Source organism: Natator depressus, chromosome 17, assembly GCF_965152275.1.
Source record: "Natator depressus isolate rNatDep1 chromosome 17, rNatDep2.hap1, whole genome shotgun sequence".
Lineage (NCBI taxonomy): Eukaryota > Metazoa > Chordata > Testudines > Cheloniidae > Natator > Natator depressus.
The window spans coordinates 37,744-61,095 of record NC_134250.1 but is presented as its reverse complement, the minus strand read 5'-3'; the positions used below and the strand labels follow the sequence as shown (position 1 = coordinate 61,095).

The 23,352-nt window shown below is 42.8% G+C and overlaps 1 protein-coding gene and 1 long non-coding RNA gene across 3 annotated transcripts in view; one reads left to right on the top strand and one right to left on the bottom strand.

The window, feature by feature from the left end:
• Positions 1-15,377, top strand: part of LOC142000615 (uncharacterized) — a 39,141-nt gene extending 23,764 nt beyond the window's left edge. The window contains exon 4 of the long non-coding RNA XR_012642281.1: positions 14,497-15,377. This is a non-coding gene — a long non-coding RNA (uncharacterized LOC142000615). The remainder of the gene's footprint in view (positions 1-14,496) is intronic.
• Positions 1-23,352, bottom strand: part of CRK (CRK proto-oncogene, adaptor protein) — a 53,299-nt gene that overhangs the window by 14,498 nt on the left and 15,449 nt on the right. Inside the window, exon 2 of one of the 2 annotated variants that reach the window (XM_074975026.1) lies at positions 6,800-7,165. In XM_074975026.1, the coding sequence (XP_074831127.1) occupies positions 6,800-7,165 (366 nt within the window). Of the gene's footprint in view, positions 1-6,629; positions 7,166-23,352 lie in introns of both variants that reach the window. The other variant, XM_074975025.1, reaches the window with a different exon arrangement.

The following is a 23,352-nucleotide window of genomic DNA, read 5'->3' as shown; positions in this document are numbered from 1 at the left end:
GACAGTGCTCTGTCTTTGCTTAGATGTCCTTAAAGAATGGTTTTACAGAGAGTTTATCGATCCCATTTGTAGAGAATTGGGAAACATTTATTTTTATGAAAGAATATGTGCAACTCAGTTTTCCCTCGCACCTTGTATTGTTCTCTGCTGGGTGTAAAGAGGTTAATTTCCTTCTTGAAACAAGACAAGCAATACAGTAACTGAAGGGAAGTCACTAAACAGGAATGAACTATTAGGAACCTCTGTCTCTAAGGGTAATTACTACACATCTCTAGGCAGGGTAACAAGTTTGCAGAAGTACTACACCTTGCAGGAAACTGCATATACTGGTTTTGACCCAGTTCAAGAGGCCCAGCAGACAAAGAAATGAGAACTGTATTTAGTGGTCAGCTTGCTATGGGTGGGGGGCGAGAGGTATCACTCATTGGATCCAAGATCTAACATGAAACTGTAACCAACTGGGGCAAACCTTGCTGAAATGGTTTGATGGATTTTCAAACACACCAGGGTCCCCATGTGGAAGACTGCTGACACCTAGTAAGACTGGAATATATATAAGCTGTTTTTTGTTTTCTCTATATAAATACTTTGCTTCATGAAGGCTGGTTGGCCACTGATTAACCGTCATAGCCCGCAGGAGGTAGCAGGAAAGTAATTGCTGAACTTAACTCAGACTTGCTAAAGCAGTGGTTCTCAAACTTTTGTACTGGTGACCCCTTTCACATAGCAAGCCTCTGAGTGCAACCCCCCTTATAAATTAAAAACACTTTTAAATATATTTATCACCATTATAAATGCTGGAGGCAAAACGGGGTTTGGGGTGGAGGCTGACGGCTCGCAACCCCCCCATGTAATAACCTTGCGACCCCTTGAGGGGTGCTGACCCCCAGTTTGAGAACCACTGTGCTAAAGTGATCCTAGTGAGCTGTAGGAGGAAATTGCAGCCTAAATCCCTTGTCTGGAGGGAGAAGAATGTAGGTTCCTACTGCGAAAAAGGAAATGGCTAGAGGCCTGAGAATAGTGCCCTCAAGGAGGCCACAAGGTCAGAGGTGCAGTTACCTCAGAACTTTAACACCATCTTCATTACACTAGCTGTAGCTGATATACTTTTACAGCAAAAACCAGGCATTTACCACATAATGATCTCCACTGGCCCAAATATAATGAGAGTTACACAGAGTCCCACTAGTGCTCCATAAAGGATCTAAACAAGGTATACCCTTTGTAACAAAGTAGTGAGGAAGAGGGGTTGACGGTATTTCAGGATCATTTACATCCTTAGTGAGATTCTAAACCTTCATTTCCTTGACTATGTTTGAAAGTGAAAATTTATGCATATCAACATAGCTTTAATTTTACAACATCTGATATGCATATTCTATCTTTCTTCCAATATTCAGTATATCCTTTGTCAGGGTGTCACTTCCTCCAGAGATCAGCTCTTTTCTTGGGCTTTTCTAAAATACACTATTTTTAATCTTATGGAAGCAGTACAAAAGTACTATTTGTAGTCTGGATCACAAATACAGGGCTTGAAAAAGCCACTTGCCTGGGGCAAGCAGAAAATTTTCCCAGGCAGCACAGTCAGCCTCTGCAGGATCAAAGCTTTCATTAAAAAACATTAGTCTCTTGCCCTTATGGCTATGTGGAAATTTTTCCAAATATTAACTGAATATAAGTCAATGGAGTGCTGTCTCCTTAGACAGCAGACACAGTGCAGACAGAGTAGGTGCATGACCAGGGTAGGGTACAGATGCACAAATAGGGTACAGTGTATACTGGAGAGAAAAGAGAAAGATTTAAGGAAATTAGAGGAATATGGTACTAAGAGACAGATGGGGGAAGAGATCAACACTAATATTTGGGAGGAGGTAGAGTGCACAGGGTATAGAGAAACAAAACACACAGTGGAAACAACTCAGTAAGATACACAGTGATCTATTTGAGACAAAAAAAATTGTGTGGAGTGAAGCCAGGAAGGGGGAAGAGAAATGTAAGGGCAATTTTTTAAAAATCAGAATTGCCAATACTAGAGAAAGAACAAGAACCATACAACTATTTGTATTTCTTTAAATTGTGAGGGACATGGCAGAATTGGTATTTTGCACCCTCATTGGTAGGCTCAGCCCTTGGGCTAGTAGATGTTTCACAAAATTTTCACGCCCTACATACATGGTAGTTCAAATGTAAATAAAATAAGCAAACTAGATGAAGGTACTATAAAATGGGTGCACAACTGGTTGAAAAAACATTCAAAAAATAGTTATCAATGATTTGCTGTCAAACTGGGAGGATGCACCTAGTGGGATCCCACAGGGGTTTGTCCTGGCTCCAGTACTATTCAGTATTCTCATTAGTGACTTGGATAATGGAGTGAGAATATGCTTATAAAATTTGCCGATGACACCAAGCTGGGAGAGGTTGGAACTTGGAAGTACTTTGGAGGACAGGATTAGAATTCAAAATGACCATGACAAACTGGAGAACTAGTCTGAAATCAACATGATGATATTCAGTATAGATAAGTGCAAAGTACTACAATGAGGAAGTAAAAAAATTATGCACAAATACAAAACAGGGAATAACTGGCTAGGCAACTGTATTGCTGAAAAGGATCTAGGGGTTATAGTGGATTACAAATTGAATATGAGCCAACAATGAGATGAAAATTCTGGGGTGTATTAACAAAAGTGTTGTATGTAAGACATAGGAGGTAATTGTCCTACTATACTCAGCACAGGTGAGGCCTCCGATGGAGTACTGTGTCCAGTTTTAGGTGCTATGTTTGAGGAAAGGTGTGCACAAACTGGAGAGAGTCTAGAGGAGAACTACAAATATGATCAAAGGTTTAAAAAAACCTGACCTATGAGGAAAGGTTAAAAAAATGGACACATGTTAATCTTGAGAAAAGACAACCGAAGAAGGACAAGTCTTCAAATATGTCAAGGGCTGCTATAAAGAGGACAGTGATCAATTGTTCTCCATGTCCACTGAAAGGTAGTAGGACAACAAGTAACAGGCTTAATTTGCAGCAATGAAAATTTAGATCAGATATTAGGAAAAGCTTTCTAAATATGAGGATAGTTAATCACTGGAATAGGTTACCAAGGGAGGTTGTGCAATTCCCACCATTCAAGGTTTTTAAGAACAAGTTAGAAAAACCCCTGTCAGGGATGGTCTAGGTATACTTGGTCCTGGCTCAGCATGTGCACAGACTAGATGATCTCTGGAGATCCCTTCCAGCTCTACATTTCTAGGATTCTATGAAAAAGGGAAAAGGGAATCCAATCTTAGTTAAATCCTTAACTTGTCAAGCACAATCAGTGCAATCCCCACCCCCTATTTTAAACAGCTGAGTCTCTAGGGTGTTATGGGGTGTTCACCCATGCTTGCCTGGAAGGGGTTAATGTAGGATAAAAAGGGGGTCAATTAACCAGACAGGCCACAGCTGAGGGGAATCAGGTGTCTTAGTAATCCCCTGACTCATAGATGCTGGAACTGGGGGTGCTACCGCACCCTCTGGCTTGAAGTAGTTTTCATTGTATACAGGGTTGACAGTTTGGTTCAATGGCTTTCAGCACCCCAGTATACAAATTGTTCAAGCACTCCTACCTTGACTGAATAATAAGGGAGCCCAGTTGAGGAGGAACGAGCTGGGCTGGGTTTATAAAGACGGGAAGTTGGCAGCAGGAGGCGGCTGCAGGGAAGTACCCTACAGTCACTCCGTGGGAGGAAGGAGCTTTGGAGCTAACAAACCCAGAGGAGGGGGAGTCAGAAGGTTAGGAAAGGTCCAGGGAAGAGGCAGTAAGGTCCAGAATGGAACAGACCTTGGCTGGTGATTAGAGGAACCCTGAGCTGGAACTTGGAGGAGGGGGGTAGGCCCAAGTTCCCCTACCAGCTACTAGGGAAGTGGCACTGGCTGGGCAGTGACTGGGAAGACTGCCTGCGCCCGTTCACAAGAAGAGACTTTGATAACCCGGAAGGGGAGGACACATCTGACGTGGCCAGAGGGCTCAGCTACGACCACAAAGCATCTTGCCTTGCTGAGAGCCAGGAAGAGAAGGCAGGGTGTGTGGTGAGAGATGGAAAACAGGCATTGGACCTGGAATCAGCTAATCCCCAGAGTGACCTGGAGGAGGCACACTAGTGGTGAGCAGACCCTGTGACACTACGACTTCATGGCTTTAGTTAGGAAAGAAGATTTCAGCAGTTCTCAAACTTTAGGTCTGGACCCCAAAGTGGGTCGAAACCCTGTTTTAATGGGGTTGCCAGGGCTGGTGTTAGACATGCTGGCCAAAGCCGGAGCTCCACCGCCCAGGGCCAAAGCCGGAGCCCCACCGCCCAGGGCCAAAGCCGGAGCACAAAGGCTTCAGCTCCAGGTGGTGGGGCTTAGGTTACATGCTCCCCCATGCCTGAGGCTGAAGTCCTTGGGCTTCAGCTTCCCCCACTGCCCCCGCCCAAGGCAGTGGGGCTCGGGCAGGCTCAGGCTTTGATCCCCCCTCCTGGGGTCATGTAGTAATTTTTGTTGTCATAAGGGGGTCGCGGTGCAATGAAGTTTAAGAACCCCTGTGTCAGTGGTATTCTCTAAATTCATTTGGAACAGGGGAGAAAAGGTCTCCATGGAATTCTACTTCCTTACAAACTCTGGAAGGCCGATAGGTCATTTATCATGAAGGGATGAGCGTCCAATCCCATGAACTCTACTACTGGAAGACCTGCCCAAGGCACCTGCATGTAATTTGCCCCTTATAAAAGGACTGCACAAGACAACCTACGTTTCCAGTGCTTTCTAAGGGAAAATAAATACTTTCAATCCCACTTTGTATCACCAATCAACACAGCAGCTTTCTGTTAATGTACATTTAATTTTAACATACATTTTCTTCAGAGCTTAATTCTTTATAATTAAAGTTTACTTATAAGCTTTAACTTTGCACTGGAATTTTCCCTTAAATGTGAACTAAACCTAAAGAGGGAAGTCCAGAAATGTGTGACAACTGTACCCACTAATAAGGCTGCTAGAGATACTGGAGGATATGGTGTCACTCAACACATAATTTAAAATTTCACTGAACTTTGCGGGGGGGAAAAAAACCTGCTCTTTTTGGTTTGCTAGAGATGCCACAACATCAATATCGGAGCTTTTGTACATCTGGTACCTATGATATCCCAGAATCCATCATTCTGGGCCCATCTCCAGTAAACCCAGAAAAGTAAACAATTTTAGGGCTTTGTGAAATTCTAAAAATTAAAAACTATGTGCTGAGTGTCCCTCAAACCCTGGAAAAATTGTTTGTGGGTTAATTCTAGGCACATTTCTTGATTTACTTAAATTTTTATTTTAGCTTTCCATTTCACCTTTAAAGCATAAATGCAACAATATATATAGTAACAAGTTACATGCGTGCACCCTTGCCAAGTTACAATATCTTTAGGAAAAAAAGTTTTGGATTTTCCAGGTTATGCATCTATAATCTGATTAACACCACATTACTTCTACTGTTGCTATGACAACATTATTCATAATGTTGTAATTATGTATAGTGTCCACATCACTGAGGTATTTAGGTACATTTTATACCATGCAAGACAAAACTAAATATCACAAGAATTGGGAGCGCTTCCTCTGTGCCTCCTCACAGAAACTGTCTCAGTTTCCCTGAAAGAACCCAAGATGGTTGATAACAGGAAGCAGATTAAATAAAGAAAATCCAGAGACTGTAGTTAAAGGAAAGCCTGGATAAAGAGATGCATTTTACATGCCATCCTGAGAGAAGAGCCTACCACTGAGAATGCCCTGCTCCCAATTCCCTCAAGCTTCACTTTAAGGATATCTAGTTGAAGTGTGTCTATACAGTACTCCTATTTCCTTGGCATTTCATTTTAAAGGAAAAAAGAAAAGAATTCATGTATAACTATTTGAATGTACAATCAAAAAATGATTAATCCCTTTAAGGAAAAGTGGTGATGCATCAAGAAGCATCCTGCATCCACTCGTGCCAATGCTTTCCACATGTAGAGTTACCAGGACAACATGAAACACAGGGAGGTACTGAAAAAGCAATCACCTAAAAGGTGCTCTTATTTCAGTGTGTGATGTTCTAGATAAACCACATGCATGATCAGCACCATCTTAGTGTGTTATTAAAGGAGCTCATACATGAATCCTGACATAGAACCATTTGTATTATTAAACTGGAGGTGTGGGAGAGAAGTCAGCATGCCTACTTAGGAATGGAAAGAGACTGTGCCCAAGTATCCAAACTAACCAGTTTATGAACTCTTAACTTTGTTATTGGGGAAAAAAACTCAGAAGCATGAAGAAGTGAATAAGAATGTGGATGGGGAAGCCTCGCTATATTAGTAATGCTTGAAGTGAAATAGGTTATTTGTTCAGCCAATATAATACCCTAAACATTTTATAATATAAATTATCAGAACTTTCTCTAGTCATTTATAATAGATTTCAAATAAAGTCTCCATCCAAAACATTAAAATAGTTATTAGTTTTACATCAAGAGTAATATTAAAATGCTTTCTCCCTCTCAGCATTCCTACAAAGGCTATGTGTTTGAAAGGGAAATCCCTTGAACAAAACCTCTTCTTTCTAATTTTTGCCCATTATGTACCTCCAAAGCCAAGGCTGTCTTGTCGTAGGCATTAGGGACTCGCTTCTGGATAACCCGGGCATAAATAGGGCCATTCTGAAGGTTAGGGAGCGGAGTGTTGATGCTGGGTTGGGCATAGGGCCCTGGCTCCGGCCCACCCAGTGGCTGTGGGTGGGAACTATCCTGGTTACCTCCAATCAGAGTAGATACTGAAGCAGAGGAAGGTCTATACTTCTCCACGTAAGGAACAGGTATCATTCCCCTCTTTCCATCGCTGTCTTCTGCATTCCACCATTGCTCTTCAGGCTTATCCCGGATTCTCAGTATGTCTCCTTTCTTAAATGGAAGATCTTCCTCATCATTTCCATTAAAGTCAAAGAGAGCTCGCACATATTCAGCTTCTTCCTGCCTCAGTATAACTCCACTATTCTGCTTGGATTTGGAAACAGGTTCTATCAAGGTTGTAGTGTCCAAATAATGTATTTTGTAGAATTCCAGTAAAGATGGTAATGAATCAAACTCTTGGTCACCTATTCGGAATCTGGAGGGATTCAACCCTAAAAGAAAAATGGCAGCACATTATTAAAGAGAATATAATAAAAATGTGACAAGTTGAAATTTAATCTCTATGAAAATTATTGAAGTTTCCGATGAATAATTTGATGCAGAATTAAGCACTGTACTTCAGAGTAATGTTGTTCATTGTATCTAACCTTTGTACATAGTTAGTGATTTGTATATATGCATACATGGAAGAAAACTGAAGTTTGATATGGTAGAATAGTGAAGTGAACAGTAACCTGTACCTTCCAGAATCGGGAGGTAGAATGTGTGGATCTTATTCAGATGGAATGGAATCTTATTTTTAGAAGTGAAGTTTGTCAAACTAGGAAGGTGGGGCTAGGCAGACTAGAACAAAATTATAGCAGTGGGCCACTTATGCTATAGTTAAGATTAAGACCATCTTTCCGTTCCAAGTTCAACTCTAACTGGTTGACTCCTGTAAAATTTAATGACCACTTAACACCCTTTTATACCACCTAAACCTATACCTTCCCTTACCCATCATTAAATCCACAGACTGCTCTCATATCCCTTCTTACTATTGACCATACCCATGAAAAGTCAACCCCAGCACCCTGCTACTGACATACCCTACACAACTCTCTATTGAAATGATGCAGACTGGAACCTCAAGTTACACATTCGCCTCTTTCATTTGATCCTACGCATGGGGGCACAGAGCCAGATACCCTCATATCAAAATCACACCTCTGCATTCCTCAAACAAATCCACAGATCTCCTTATATCACAAACGCACCTCTACCAATTGGCCCGACCTATTGCTTCCACTCTTCAGTACCTCTATACCTAAAACATGTAGACAATTGCTAAGGGCTCCTTCCAGCTCCAGAGGGGAAGAGTTACAGTTGCATGAGCATTTACCTTAACTTTGTATTTCCTTGTTTTCACAAGTTTGAGTTTTGCTGAACTTGATGTTCTGGAAGCTATCACTGAACAACCTTAACTCTGTGTTAATGAAGATTTTTACTATTTAATAAGTATCTGATTTTCACTCCCAAGTTTATTCTGAAGGAGTTTTGTTTCTTACTTGTGTGTGTCTTCGACCTACCACATCTATAAACTCAGCCACATTCAGCTTTTCACTTGGGACTGTACAGGATTTTCATTTCCAAAGTGTAAGGCATCTGTGTATTTGATATAGAATGAATTTTAGGTACAAGCCCAAGATAAAGAATGAACCGTTCAGCTTTTTTAGCCCTCTACTCTTTACAGCATCACTGTCCTGAATGTTACATCAAGAGAGCAATGTTGCAGTTATAATTAGTTACTAGTATTTGGTCAAAAAACACACTAAGGCCTTGTCTACACTGCAACTTTACAGCGCTGCTCGGGTTTATTTCTCCAAATTTTTTGAGCAATAAAATATAGAGAGGTGTGAAAAAACATCCCCCTGAGCACTGCAAGTTTCAGCGCTGTAAAGTGGCAGTGTAGACAGTGCACCAGCGCTGGGAGCGGCACCCCCAGCGCTGGGAGAGCTACTCCCCTTGTGGAGATGGGGGGGGGGGGGGGGTTTATAGCGCTGGGAGAGCGCTCTCCCAGCACTGGTGCTGCAACTACACAGCCACGTTAAAGCTCTACCATGGCAGCGCTTTAATGTTGCTAGTGAAGATACGCCCTAAGACAGCGTTTGAAGACAGATACTAAACACTACAAAGAGTTTTTAGCAGCTTGGCTTTGGAGCCAACACAAATGAGGCTATTCTTCCTTTTTTTAAGTGTATTTTTTTATGAAAGTCATAAACACCCATTTTATACAAATCTACGTAGCAATATACATTTCCAAAACATTGCAACAAGTGCGTTAACCTTTTAGTTCTAATTTCTCTTAGCATAAGTCACCTTCTTCACATTTGTCAAATGGCAGGTGAGTTATAAACCATAATATCAAATGTATCAACAGATATTCAACTAAATAAATCACATCCCATACTACTATACATTATGAATGACATACAACTGATGAATTGCCAATCTTGGTTTCAGTTGTCCAAATGTCTGTTTCTCTTTTTTCTTGGTTTTAAGTTCTTCACTTTATTTGGAAAACAATAAGTCTGATATTCCATATATTGTATAACCAGTTGTTGTGGGAGGAATGGAGACAAAGAGATTCACACTTCAATAAGTATGATGAGTAAGGAGGGGGCACAGTCATACTTCAAGCTCCTATTCTAGTCCATTTTCCTTCTATCAAAAAAGAGTTGCTTACCTTGTAAATCTGTTTCTCCAAAGAGGATCTCTAACAGAACTCTTGCTCCTGGGCCTTAGTTCCTTAGTGCAAGGCTAGAAGAACTCTCCCTAGCTCTTAAGACAGTTTTGACCATCAAGGGCAGCATTACCAGGGTGGATCATTGGCTCAGGCTGACTTCCTGAATATTCCAAGTAGTTCCTTCAACTGAGCAGGAGATAATGCTCCCAGAAAGAAAAGATGATCAACTATCAAAAGATACTATCAGAGAAAAAGTGTATAAAAAAGTACCTCTCAGAATTATGGGATGAGGTGTTTGTGGTGAGAGAATTCACCTAGATAATATCTTCAGAGAAGCAAAATTATAAGGTATACTCAATAAGTCCAGGATTCACATTCCGGCAGACTAAGAAATATCCATACGGAAATGAGATATCCACAAGGAAATGTAAGCAAATGAGCAACACCAACATGACCAATGCCAATAGGGCAGACAAAGAGGAAAGTATGAATTAAGATACCTCTCAAAATGCCTACATTATAATATATAATCATAAGTATAAATTAGCTAACTGAAAATAAGGGACATCCTATAACAAAACAAAACAAAAACTTTTTTGGTGGGGTGGGTGGTGAGAGTTTAACCTCCCTTACCTTATCGCAGGGGGGTGGGGAGGGGGACTTTTTGGCCCAAGGGCCACATCTGGTGGGAAAATTGTATGCAAGGCCATAAATGTAGGGCTGGAGCAGGGGGTTAGGGTGTGGGAGGGGGTGCGGTGTGCAGGAAGGGGCTCAGGGCAAGGGGTTGGGGTGCAGGAGGGGGTGCGGAGTGCAGGAGGTGGCTCAGTGCAGGGGGTTGGGGTGCAGGAGGGATGTGGCAGGGGGCTCAGGGCAGGGTGGGTGAGGCAGGGGACTTCACACCAGTATGAAATGCAATTAGGCATCCACTAAGACATGATCCTCTATGGTGTTGGTATCAAATGAAGCAAAAATTGTGTTGATTTTCTAATGGTTTTAGTCCTCCCAGGGATCTTTTAAGATCAAGCATATGGAGAAAGGTCTCTCTGGAATGGGCAGGCAGGTGTGGGAAGAACGTTGGCAGGCCAATAGGATCGTTAGTGTGGAACTCCAATACCACACTGGAGAGAACACTAACTCTGCAGCACCACTTTATCTCAGGAAAGACTGGTATAAGATAACTTGGTCATTAGACCAAAGTCATTGCCACCAGCAAAATGACTGCATGTAAAGAACTTGAGCTCATAGGAAATAAGTGGTTCTAAAGGAACTTTGATAAGCTTTGTCAAGGCCACATTAATATCCCATGACCAAGGGCTTTTTATTGGGGGTGGTGTTAAGAGACTTCTACTAAGAGACAATAAACTGAAATAGATGTGACAGTGATAGATGTGACAATATCCTACATTATCCTGAACAAACCTTTTGGAATTAAGATGAAATGTACTAAATTAAGTTAAACCTCACTGAATTACAGTTAATACCTTTGGGGAACATTGTACTAAAAATGTAATTATATATGTGTTGTTAGGACATTGTATGTACCTTCTCTGGCAGGGAGTAGGGATGCTAATGTACTTTCCTCCATTATCAGCCCGTCGAAGCCACCCACCCAGAGAGATATGCATACAGTTGTTTAAACTAGGACCAACAAAGAAAGGGTTTGGGGACAAATAGCCTGTTTTTTAAACTGGCTCATGGGCTTCTTCCTGATCCAGAAAATGGACAGGACGCCTGGTCCACAGAGGGCTCCAATCCTTAGGGTAGGGTTGGAAGTTCTGTGCCTGCCAGACTCCATGTTAGAGTTGTGTAGGTGTCTTTATTATTTTTAATGTTTTCTCTATAATGCTTTTTACCTTAAGAATAAAGTAGGTTTGCATAGAAAGAACTGTAGAGAACTTATAAATAGGGCTGTCAATTAATCGCAGTTAACTCTCACGATTAAGTCAAAAAAATTAATCGCGATTTTAAAAAAGTAATTGCAGTATTAATCACACTGTTAAGCAATAGGTTTAAGTTACATTTATTAAATATTTTTGGATGTTTTTCTACATTTTCAAATATATTGATTTCAATTACAACACAGAATAGAAAGTGTACAGTGTTCACTTTATATTATTTTTTATTACTAATATTTGCACTCTAAAAATGATAAACAAAATAAATAGTATTTTTCAATTCACCTAATGCAAGTACTGTCATGCAATCTCTTTATCATGAAAGTGCAAGTTACAAATGTAGAATTTTTGTTACATAACTTCACTCAAAAACAAAACAATGTAAAACTTTAGTGCCTACAAGTCCACTCAGTCCTACTTCTAGTTCAGCCAATCACGAAGACAAAAGTTTGTTTACATATACGGGACATAATGCTGCCTGATTATTTACAATGTCACCTGAAAGTGAGAACAGGCGTCCACAAGGCACTTTTGTAGTGAGCCTTGCAAGCTATTTACATGTTAAAACATTCGTATGCCCCTGCATGCTTCGGCCACCATTCCAGAGAACATGTTTCCATGCTGATGATGCTTGTTTAAAAAAAAATGCATTAATTAAATTTGTAACTGAACTCTTTGGGGAAGAATTGGATGTCTCCTGCTCTGTTTTACCCGCATTCTGCCATATATTTCATGTTATAGCAGGTTTGGCTAATGACCCAGCACATGTTGTTTCTTTTAAGAACACTTTCACTGCAGATTTGACAAAACGCAAAAGGTGGTACCAATATGAGATTTCTAAAGATAGTTATGGCACTCGACCCAAGGTCTAAGAATCTGAAGTGCCTTCCAAAATCTGAGAGGAACAAGGTGTGGAGAATGCTTTCAGAAGTTTTTAAAGAGCAACAGTCCAATGTGGAAACTACAGAACCTGAACCACCAAAAAAGAAAATCAACCTTCTGCTGGTTGCATCGGACTCAGATGATGAAAATGAACATGCATCGGTCCATACTGCTTTGGATTGTTATCGAGCAGAACCAGTCATCAGCATGGATTCATGTCCTCTGGAATGATGGTTGAAGCAAGAAGAGACATAAATCTTTAGGGCATCTAGCACGCAAATATCTTGTGACGTTAGCTACAACAGTGCCATGTGAACGCCTGTTTTAACCTTCAGGTGACATTGTAAACAAGAAGTGGGCAGCATTATCTCCTGCAACTGTAAACAAATTAATTTGTCTGAGCAATTGGCTGAACAAGAAGCAGGACTGAGTGGATTTGTAGGCTCTAAAGTTTTATACATTGTTTTATTTTTGAATGCAGGTTTTTTTTTTACATAATTTTACATTTATGAATTCAACTTTCATGATAAAGAAATTGCACTACAGTACTTGCAATGGGGGAACTGAAAAATACTATTTCTTTTATTTTTACAGTGCAAATATTTGTAATAAAAATAAATATAAAGTGAGCACTGTACACTTTGTATTCTGTGTTGTAATTGAAATAAATGTATTTGAAAATGTTGAAAACACCCAAAAATATTTAAATAAATGGTATTCTATTATTGTTTATCAGCACGATTAATTTTTGTACTTGCTTGACAGCCCTACTTATAACTGTAGCAATTACACCTGTTAACAGTCTCTGAAAAGAAAGGAAGCAGGTATCCTTGGGCAACTTATCTGTACTGGGAAATACACAGTGAACACAAGAAACTGTGTCACCTAGAAATACCCTGGGTCAGAAGGGAGAGGGACAGGGATCCACTCAAGACAGCCAACAGCTGACAGCCAGAGTGTGGATGTCCTTATTGGGCCACTAAGTGAAAAATACAGGCGCAGTTGCCCTGAACTGTCTGAACCTTATGACAAAGAGCTGTAGAGTCTAACTTCTGCTAGGGTACAATAAACTGAAATAGCTGCCAAACTTATCTGGATAGTGTTAAGCATTCTTGCACCGGACAAGTAAAAGGGACCAATTGGGCCTGTATGTACCACACAGCAAACCTTTTTACCTCAAGCTGTAGATGGCCTCTGAGATGCCACAACATAAGCCACCTGCTTGGAGAGTCCATGCTTATGGATTTCTATCCTTTCTAGCCAAACTAAAGAGAAGGCTTCCAAGTTGGGAGAGAACAATGTGCTCTACTGAAGTGATGATCTAAGGCCAGTGGCATCAGATTTGGCCACCTGCAACAGGGTTAAGAACTCTCTCTCAGTGGGCTAGTTAGAGGGGACTATCTGGATCAAAACTTTGTCACCCCTAGGGAGACACTGATCTGGAACTCAAAAGTTCTGGGTTCAATTCATATTTCTGTCAATCTCCTTGTGTGCTCATGGACAAATCACTTAAACATTCTGGATCACATTCTGGCATCCTTAGGTCACATCTACACTACAAACTTTGATTGACAAGTTATGTTGGCATAAAGCCACTGCAGTTTACATATCACTTGTGCATGCACATACTTGTTTCCTTGCATTGGCATTTCACATACTCACCAGGTGTTTGTGTCAATGTAGTGTGTGGTGCACCATAGGTAGGTATCCTAATGCGAAACTTGCCATTCTCCAGCACACTGCCTTTTGGGAAATTGGTGAGGTAGAAACAAGTTGCACAAGAGTAACAAGCACTTCTCACTGTCTGCCATCTCTGACAGAAGCATGAAGCCCAAACAGCTCTGCACTATTGTCATGACTGTTGCAAGCAGAGGATGAATGATCCTCTGGTATTTGCAGAGCCGTAGTAAGCATTGGGTGACATGAAGATTTTGTGGAGGACAGTTTGCTGTGTGATATAGCAAAAACCAATTCAAGGATGGTGGTGGCATTCACAGAGCAGTTGCAGACCAGAGAGAGTGCTGCTTCTGTGCCCAAGAAACAAGCACTGACTGGGATCACATCATAATGCAGGTTTGGGACGATGAGCAGTGGCTGCAGAACTGTCAGATGCAAAAGACCACATTCCTGGATCTGTATGCCAAACTCACCCCAGCCCTCTAGCACAGGGAGACTAGAATGATAGCCGTACTGTCAGCTAAGTGAGTGATGATTGCTTTCTAAAACCTTGCAACACCAGATTGCTACCAGTCAGTAGGACATCACTTTGGACTTGGAAAATCTACAATGGGGGGGCCATTAATGGTCTCCTGTGATGCAGGACTGTGACTCGCAGTAATGTGCAGGACATACTGGATGGATTTGCAGCAATGGGGTTCCCAAACTGCAGTGGGATGTTAGATGGCACACACATCCCTATTTTGGCACCAGTCCACCTTGCCACCGAGTACATCAGCAGAACAGGCTACTTTTCCAAGATTATGAAAACATTGGTGGATCACCGGAGATGCTCCACTGCTATCCGCGCTGGCTGGTCACGGAAGGTGCATGATGCTTGCATCTTTAAGGACACAGAACTGTTCAGAAAGCTGCAAGCAGGGACATTCTTTCCTGACTGGCGGATTACCGTTAGTGATGTTGAAATGCCAACAGTGATCCTGGGGTACCTGGCCTAACCCTGGCTGGTGAAGCCATACACCAGCCACCTTGACAGCACCAAGAAGAGATTTAACTACTGGCTCAGAAGGTGCAGAATGACAGCTGAATGCACTTTTGGTAGACTGAAGGGATGCTGGGGTTGTTTACTCAAGACTGGATATGAATGAGAAAAGTATCCCAATCGTTATAGCTGCCTGTTGCATTCTACATGATATCTATGAGGCAAAGGGGAAAAAGGTGCTGCTGGGATGGAGGGAAAAGGTGGAGTGGCTGTCTGCTGCCTTTGAACGGCCAGACACAAGGGCTATTACAAGAGCTCAATGTGGAGCTATGCAGCTGGGGGAGGCCTTGAAAGAGCATTTCAACAGTCAGCCACAGTAAGATGGTAGGGGCGAACGTGCTCTATCTGCCGTGGAGTTTTGGTGGCTATTAGGAATTGTGTGGTGCTTGCTGTACATTTATGAATATAACACTGTTTGTTAATGGACTTATTAATTTTCCAGTGCTTTTTGTATATTTAAAATTATTACACTGAGCTTTTGTCGCGGATCCCATAAGTTTTGTCCACCTGTACAACAAGTAGTGAGTGCTTTCAGAAGTGCTAGGCATTCTGCAGCATATGTTGTGAAGTAATAAAGATGAATTATTTACCAAAAAATATTTTTTTATTGAGAACCAAAACCAGTGTAAAAAAAACTAGGGTACAATTAAAAAAAAACAAATACAATAAAAACTTCTGAAATAAATTAACAGAACTTAACAAGGAGACAGAACATTCATGTCCTTTTCAGTTCATTTTGGCTACACATAGAGCAATAGTGGCTCTCACGCATCAGTGCATGTGAAGCTATGGTTCTCCTTACTGTCCACTGGCGTGGAGTGGTAGGGGATATGGATGCATCCCCTGATGCCACGTGGAAAGTTGGGGCTGGACGTGTAGAAAGGTGTAAAATGGAGTTCTCCACTGACTGCAAAGGGAGGTGAACCCATGATTGTTGAACCTGTAGGTCAACCAGAGTCTGCAGCAGTGTTCCCTCTAATTTTTCCCACACATATACAGAATAAATTGTGTGTGACACAGCACCTTCATATTGGTGCACATAACAAAATTAATGTGGTGGGGGTGGAGCCAAGGGGTTCGGAGTGTGGGAGAGGGGCTCAGGGCTGCAGCAGAGGGTTGGGGTGCAGGGGCTCCGGCTGGGGATGCAGGGATAAGAGTGGGCTGAGGAGCTCAGGGCCGGGGTGCATAGGGTGAGGTCTCCGGGGTGGGGCCGGGGATGAGAGGTTTGGGGTGCAGGAGGGTGCTCCAGGGCTATGGCGGGGAGAGAAGACTCCCCCCAGCTCTCTCCCCCCGCAGCAGCACCTGGGCTGGGGTGGGAAGAGGTGCCTCTTCCTGGCGCGGCAGCTTGGGGGCTGGGGCTGTGGGCTAGGTACCTCTCCCCCAGCAGGTCTGAGCCGGGGCTGAGTTGCAGGAGGGGTGCCCCGGTCACACAGGTCCGGGGCTGAGTTGGGGTGCCCCCCTAGGGTGCCGACTCCATGGGTGCTCCAGGGCTGGAGCACCCAGAGAGAAAATTATCGGGTGCTGCTCAGCAGCACTCACCAGCAGCCAAGCTACCCCTGCCCCCCAGTGCCTCTCACCTGCCAGCAGCCCCGCTGACCAACTCCTCCCTCCCAGCACCTCCCGCCCCTGCTAACAGCTGTTTTGCGGCATGTAGAAAGCTGCGGGAGGGAGGGAGGGGGAGGAGGGACAGGGCACACTCGGCGGAGGAGGCAGGGAAGAAGCGGGATGCGGGCGGGGACTTGGGGGAAGAGGTGGAGTAGGGGCGGGGCCCAGAGCGGAGGTGGGGGTCATGTACCCCCCTGGTTACAAGGGAAGTGGGCGCCTATGGCGCACCCCTCCCCTGGCCGCGGCAGGTCAGCGGGGCAGCAGTAAACAGGCTGCTGCATGGCTGCGCAGCTTAAAAGGAACTTAGGTCTAAAGCATTTGTGTTTGCTGATGAAGGCGGCCCATTATGTCCTGGTACATTTCCTTCTCCTATCCACTCTTTCCCTCTCCATACTGTCTGCAACATTCACCCTCCAGGCCCTCTTTTCGTGATCCGATGCAGCACTAGCTTGCAGGATCTCTCTGCACATATCCTCTTCTTTCTCCTCCTTATCATGTTCAGACGTTCCATGGGTGTGTAGGGGGGACCTCTCAACACCACAACAGCAGCAGCTACAGACAAAACATACAGAGGTATTCTGTGTATAACACCAGGAAAAGTGAAAGTTATGTTTCATAACACCCTTCCCTTGGCTCCCCTAAAGTTTTAAACAAGAAACGGTTATTGACACTTCAGCCTGGGAGTGCCTGTGCACAGCAGCGCTCACCAGCCCCAGCCCCAGCCATGGTGAGTATGGCCGAGCAGAGGCATTGGAGGGGAAGGGAATTCGGTTGCACAAAACAAATTTTCAGCCTCTGTTGCCCTACACTTATGCCCATGGAAAAGGCACGGAAAAGGCACGGTGATAATTTTAGCTGATATCTCACTCCTGAGGGTAACATAGGCACAGACAGCACAGCTGCTGCTGGTGTACTGAAGCTGCCTGGCCCCACATACACTAGCCTTTGCTGCAGTGGTGACTGCCAAAGTCGTGGACTGGTATGGGAAAGTATCTTACCACAGAGGAAGAAATAAGGCTGACATCCCTAGAAACTGTCAAGAGAGAATTGCTGAGTACCCTCACAAAAGTTTCATTGAGATCTCTCTGGAGAATTCCAGGAATGTCTGTGTACATAAACTGATCCATATGCCACCCTCCACCCTTAAATCTACGGGGCAATGAACAGCAGATAACAGCTCTACCTTTCTTTTTTTTGGACAGTTACCACTTCTAGTATAAGTAAATTAAACGTCACTACTTGGGTCCTGTTAAGTTGGGGCACCATTTGTACATTTAAACACTGTAATGGGAAATGCATTCACACACTTACCTGAGGTTCCTTCCCCTGCATCAGACTCGCCTGTGCTTAGCTGCTGGGACTGACGAGACTGCAGTGGAGTCTCTTACAGATCCTGGCTTGAGGCTTAGCTTGACCCTCAGGTCACATGTCCCTCATCCTCCTCGCTGTTCACAGCAGGGGTTTGTCTCTCTAGCTCCACCGAGGTATCCATGGTGCTCTGCAGTGTGCTGGTGAGGTCTCCGCCAAGTCTGACATGGAGCTCATTGTACAAGCAGCAGGTCTGCACCTTGGCACTAAATCAACTGTTGGCCTCCCTGGCCTTCTGATATGCCTGCTGCAGTTCCTTGGCTTTCACGTGACACTGCTGTTGTACCCCTTCTGCTGCATCCCCCGTGCAATCTGCTCATAGATGTCCACGTTTCTACATCTGCTCCATAGCTGATCCAATACCCATACCTCCTGTCTACTTCAGGCAGGAACACATCTGGAGCATGTAGCCAGCGTGATCGGTTGGGCAACTGCACACAACAAGGGAGGGCTGCAAGGTGTGTGTTTGCCAAGCTGGGCAATCAGGAAAATGCATTTAAAAAATATGCAGTGTGGCTTCCATTCTCTGTATCCCCTGGGCAGTGGAGTTCACAACTGTGACCAGAGGGGGTCAGTGTCAGGCATTGTAGTACAGTTGCTAGAGGACAGTCTACATTCGCAGTACATCAACCACCCCATGGCTTAACGCCTTTCAGGGAGGTGGTTTTACTGCATCACTGTATTGGGGCATATACTTGGCAGGAGACAAATTTAAGCATACACACGGACAGCTAGGTTGACACTAGGCCGCTTACATTGACTTAACTTTGTAGTGTAGACCCGGCCTCTCTCACACTGAGTAACACCTAACTCCATGAGTGGCCCCTCTGAAATCAGTGGGGGAGTAGGAGGTGGAAGAGCTGTATCCTGGAGAGCAGTGATTCTAAGGGTGTGTCTTCACAGCAGTTAGCTCAAGTTACAAATCTAGTGTTACCCCTAACTCCTGTCCACACACAAAAATTTCTAACTCACATTAAGTGGTGCTTTAAACTCCAGCTAGAAGGCCTTTTGGGATGTGTTAATGCTCCAGCGATGCTGATACTGGAGCTAGTAATGCAGTGTGGATGCAACAGCATACAACAATTCATCAGCCGCTAATCCAACAACTGTGCTACTAATTAATCACTCTGTTTAACTCCAGTATTGTTTTGAAGCATGTCTGCAATAATTCAAGTGGTACTAACTCAAGATAACTGATGATGTGAAGACAAGCCCTAGGAGGATATAAAGGTTATTGCAGATAACCAAGAGAACATTAGCTCCCAGTAAAATACTGCAGCTAACATGATCTTTGGATGAGTAGAAGGGAAGCGATAATACCTTTGTATACAGCACTCTGAAACCTACCAAAATAGCGTGTCCTTTTCCAGCACATGCACTTTCAAAGTTATGTTGAAAAACGGGCGAAAGATCACAGGAGAACTACAAAAAAAAAAAGTGACTCTGGAAAACACTCTTTACAGAAAGTTTATGCTCTAATAAATTTGTTAGTCTCTAAGATGCCACAAGTACGCCTGTTCTTTTTGCGGATACAGACTAACACGGCTGCTACTCTGAAACTCTTTACAATGAAAAACTTAAGCAGCTCAATCTAGTTAGCTTATCAAAGAATATTAGGAAGCAACACAATCCCCAGCTAAATACCTAGAAACAGAGAGGACATACCACATATTACCACATATACACATACCACATAAATTGTAGCAAAAAAGGTCATAACACCCCATAGCTAGAAATCAGAGTTAGAAAAATGTAACTTTTTAACAATTAGTTTAAATAATAACACAGCCACAAGGAAAATGGTAAATTCTCCATTATTTAGAGTCTGTAAAGCAGGAATCCTCTAGTTCAACCACAAGTTATTGAGCTTGATAGGGTTTACTTACATAGCAGGGAAGAATAATTCCCTTAACTAACAGGTATTATTAGGTAAAGTTCCAAGGCCCATGTGATACAGGAAGTCAGATTAGATTAACATATAGTTCCTCTCTGGCCTTAGAAAAAAAATAAAAGTTTAATAGATTTTTTTTTTTTAAGTGTTTACTTCACTTTCGTACCTCACAGAGGTTGTAATGAGGATAAATTGACGTGTGAGGTACTCTGATATTATCGCAAGGAACAAGAACACATTATAATAGCAAGGGAAATGTTTGTTTGTAGAGGTAAAACCATTATCTTCCAGGTCTGTTCCTGCAGGAGCCAGTTCCAGTAGCACATTGCCCTCATCTTCTGGTGGAACAATACTCAAGGAGGGAATAATGTGGGGGGATCAGGTGTCAAGCTACCAAGGTAAACTTGCTGTCAAAGGAGATAGCTCCTGGCAAAAGTTCCAGCATGAGGCTACTTGGAGAATGACTCTCTCACCTTCCCCCACCACCTCCAATCCAGTGTTACTAGGGAAAGAGTAGTTCTCTAGCTTCCTCCTCTCACACCCTAATCAGCAGCACTGTCCCCCAACTCCTTCAGCTGGTTCATTTGGTCAAGACATACAAAGGGCTGAATTTTTTCTTAACTAGTTATGGTGTCTCAACTTGGCCTCTGTCCTGTTCTGTCCTGCTCAGGAGGTCAAAGCAGCAATCCAAATCTTTCCCTTTGATCAGGAAGTGGAGGCATGGGCTGAAGACAAAAAACTATCTAGAATTTAACAATTTATACTTTTTGTGGGAGGGATGAGACATTATGTGGAAGAGGTGTTCTAGTAATCTAAGCACAGGTCAGAGCCAGAGACCCTTCAACTCATCTCTCAGGTTGAGACAAATTCCCTTTCTGACAATGGACAAATCACTTCTGAGTCAGTTTCCCCATCTGTAAAATGGGGATAATTACTCATAGGAGCAATACTGGAAGATTTTTTATTGGGGGCGAGGGAGGTTTAACACTTCCTAAGTCTGGAAACCTATTCTGGGGTAAAATACTTACCATTCCACTTCATTTTCAGAGTGTAGTCAGAAGGCATAACCACCCTTAAAGCAGCCCATTCTTTGTCTCTTTAGATGTCATGTCATTCTCTTATTACAGAAGGGCCAACTCTGCTATAGTTAAGATTAACAACATCTTTTTGTTTAAAAAATGACAAGTTCTAAAATCCACGATTGCTTGGACTGCCTTGAAATTTAGTGTGCCTCATGGGAACATAGGATAGGGTTACTGATCCAAATTCAGGGTCATATGAGCAAGAGGTCCCTGCGTCCCCAAGGGAGCAGGACAGGAAAGGAGGGCCAAAAGAAAAAACAAACAAAACCCCAAACCAGCTTTTCCTCAAGGTTGACAGATTCTACCAATTTTTTTTGCCCAGAGTTGGGGATCAAACCAGGGCCCTGCTCCTGGCACAATGGTCTCAATCACCCCACCCTTACTCCAGCTAGTGCATGGCACTCACTACCCCTTTGAGAGAACAAAATTTAAAATATTATTCAAGAAAAGAGTTCAGCTCTCTAAATAGGCACAACCCTAATTTTCCTACAGCCTCATGCATCCAATGGACTACATTGTACATATACAGACAAAATAGTCAAGAAGCTTTCTAGTCTGCCAATTTTATCTGCAATTGGGTGGCTCAAGGGAACAAACAGCAGCCAGTGAACCTGACCTACACCCAACCAGTCTCAGTTCAAATCTGACCTAGAGCAGAAATCTGAGAAAGGTCTGTAGGTATGTTGTTAATATCTGCTTGCCGGGGGATGTTATTTTAAGGAAATGTGTTTTGAATACAGCCGATAACTCAGAAGATGCTAAAACTATCAAATGACCAAAAAAATAAATAAATAAAATAAAAAACCCAACAACTTTGTCAATGCAGAGTTAAGGCTGTCCAGAAATAGCTCATGACCTTCCAGAATGTAGAATTCAGCAAAACCCAAACTTGTGAAAACTAGGAAAACACAGCTAAGAGTTAATGTACACCCCATACAACCATAACTCTGTCCTCCTGGACCTGGCAAGAACCAATGTGAATTATCTGCACAAACTCCAGCTGCATTCACTGTGTTAGATGTAGCAGTATTAAATGGTGGAAGAATTAACTGGAGTGGCTTGGAAGAGCTTCGATTGTGATATGAGAGCTGGTGGCCCTGAGTATGTATGAGAGAGCTTCTCTCCCTGACCCCAGTGTGTGTGATCAAAGGAAAGAGGTGCATGTGAACACAGAGATCCAATATCCTTCATTTCAACACTGTATTGTGCAGGTTGTGTCAGCAGTGGGGCACAGAAATCTTCTTGGTTTTGCCATGGGGATCTGTCAGCAATTCAGTGAGAGATGAGTGTGGGTTTAACGAAAGGTTAGTCTGTGTATAAGGATGAAGGGGTTGAAAGAACTGTAAGATTTAGTAGATGTGGTGTTCTCTCCGTATATGAGTGTGGGGAGCTCCTGTTCAGCACAGGACAAAGGTGTGTGGGCATGTACCTTAACTCTTTATTTCTTTGTTTTCACAAGTTTGAGTTTTGCTGAACTTTATGTTCTGAAGGGGCACACGCTACCGCCAAACAACCGTAATTCTGTGTTAATGAAGTTTGCCATTTAAATGTCCTAAAAAAAAAAAAAAAAAAAAAGAGAGAGAGAGAGAGAGAGAGACACATGACAGTGGTCATTCAGATACTTTTAATTTTCATGTAGGTGTGCAGTTCTCCGAGACACTCCTGGACAAGTCATGAGAGCACTTAGCTCTTACAAAGCGTTTTTCATCAGTAAATCTCAAAGAGATTGCAGAGATGAGGAAACTGAGGCACCGAGCGGGGTGAAGTGACTTGGCCAAAATCACCCAACAAGCCAGAGGCAAAGCCAGGAATACAGCTCAGGTTTTGAGTCCCAGACTGCTATTCTTTTCACTAAGTCACACAAATGCTATGTGATTAATAAGAGCCCCCCCACACCTGTGCAATTTTTTGTAGTAGAATGGGGATAATGGACATGCTTTCAAATGTCTCTAGTGAGTAGCTGCTAATGAAGCCGGTGAGAAAAAACTCAGACATTATCCATGTCCCAAGAACTTGACATTTTTATTATGTGGTGGTTATAGTAACTTTAAGCATATGAGAAAAAAAACTAGTGTCTCTCTCTCCGTCCTTCCCCCCGCCCACTATTCCCCCACAACATATAGCCCCCCTGCCACCGTTTCCAGTTCACCCTCCCCTTTCCATCCCATTAAACTATCAGTGTTTTATTAGCTTGGTGTACATAAAAAAAAGTTGGTAAAATCTGTGTACTTAAAGACAACCTGTTTTTTTCAGGGGGAGGGCCTTTGTTTAAGGAACATTTTGCATAAATGACCCCAAATTTGGATCACTAATCCTACCCTACATCCCATAAAGCACAGCAGATTTCAAGATAGGTCAGCTCACATGCAGATTTTGGAACATTTATAAATACTGTTCTTTAAAAAACTCACTCTTACCACTCTGTTATAATATTTATGAAATTAGTCACCAGTGACTGCTTTTCTATATGCATCTCTCCACCACAGGATAATTCTGAAGCCACAGGAGGCT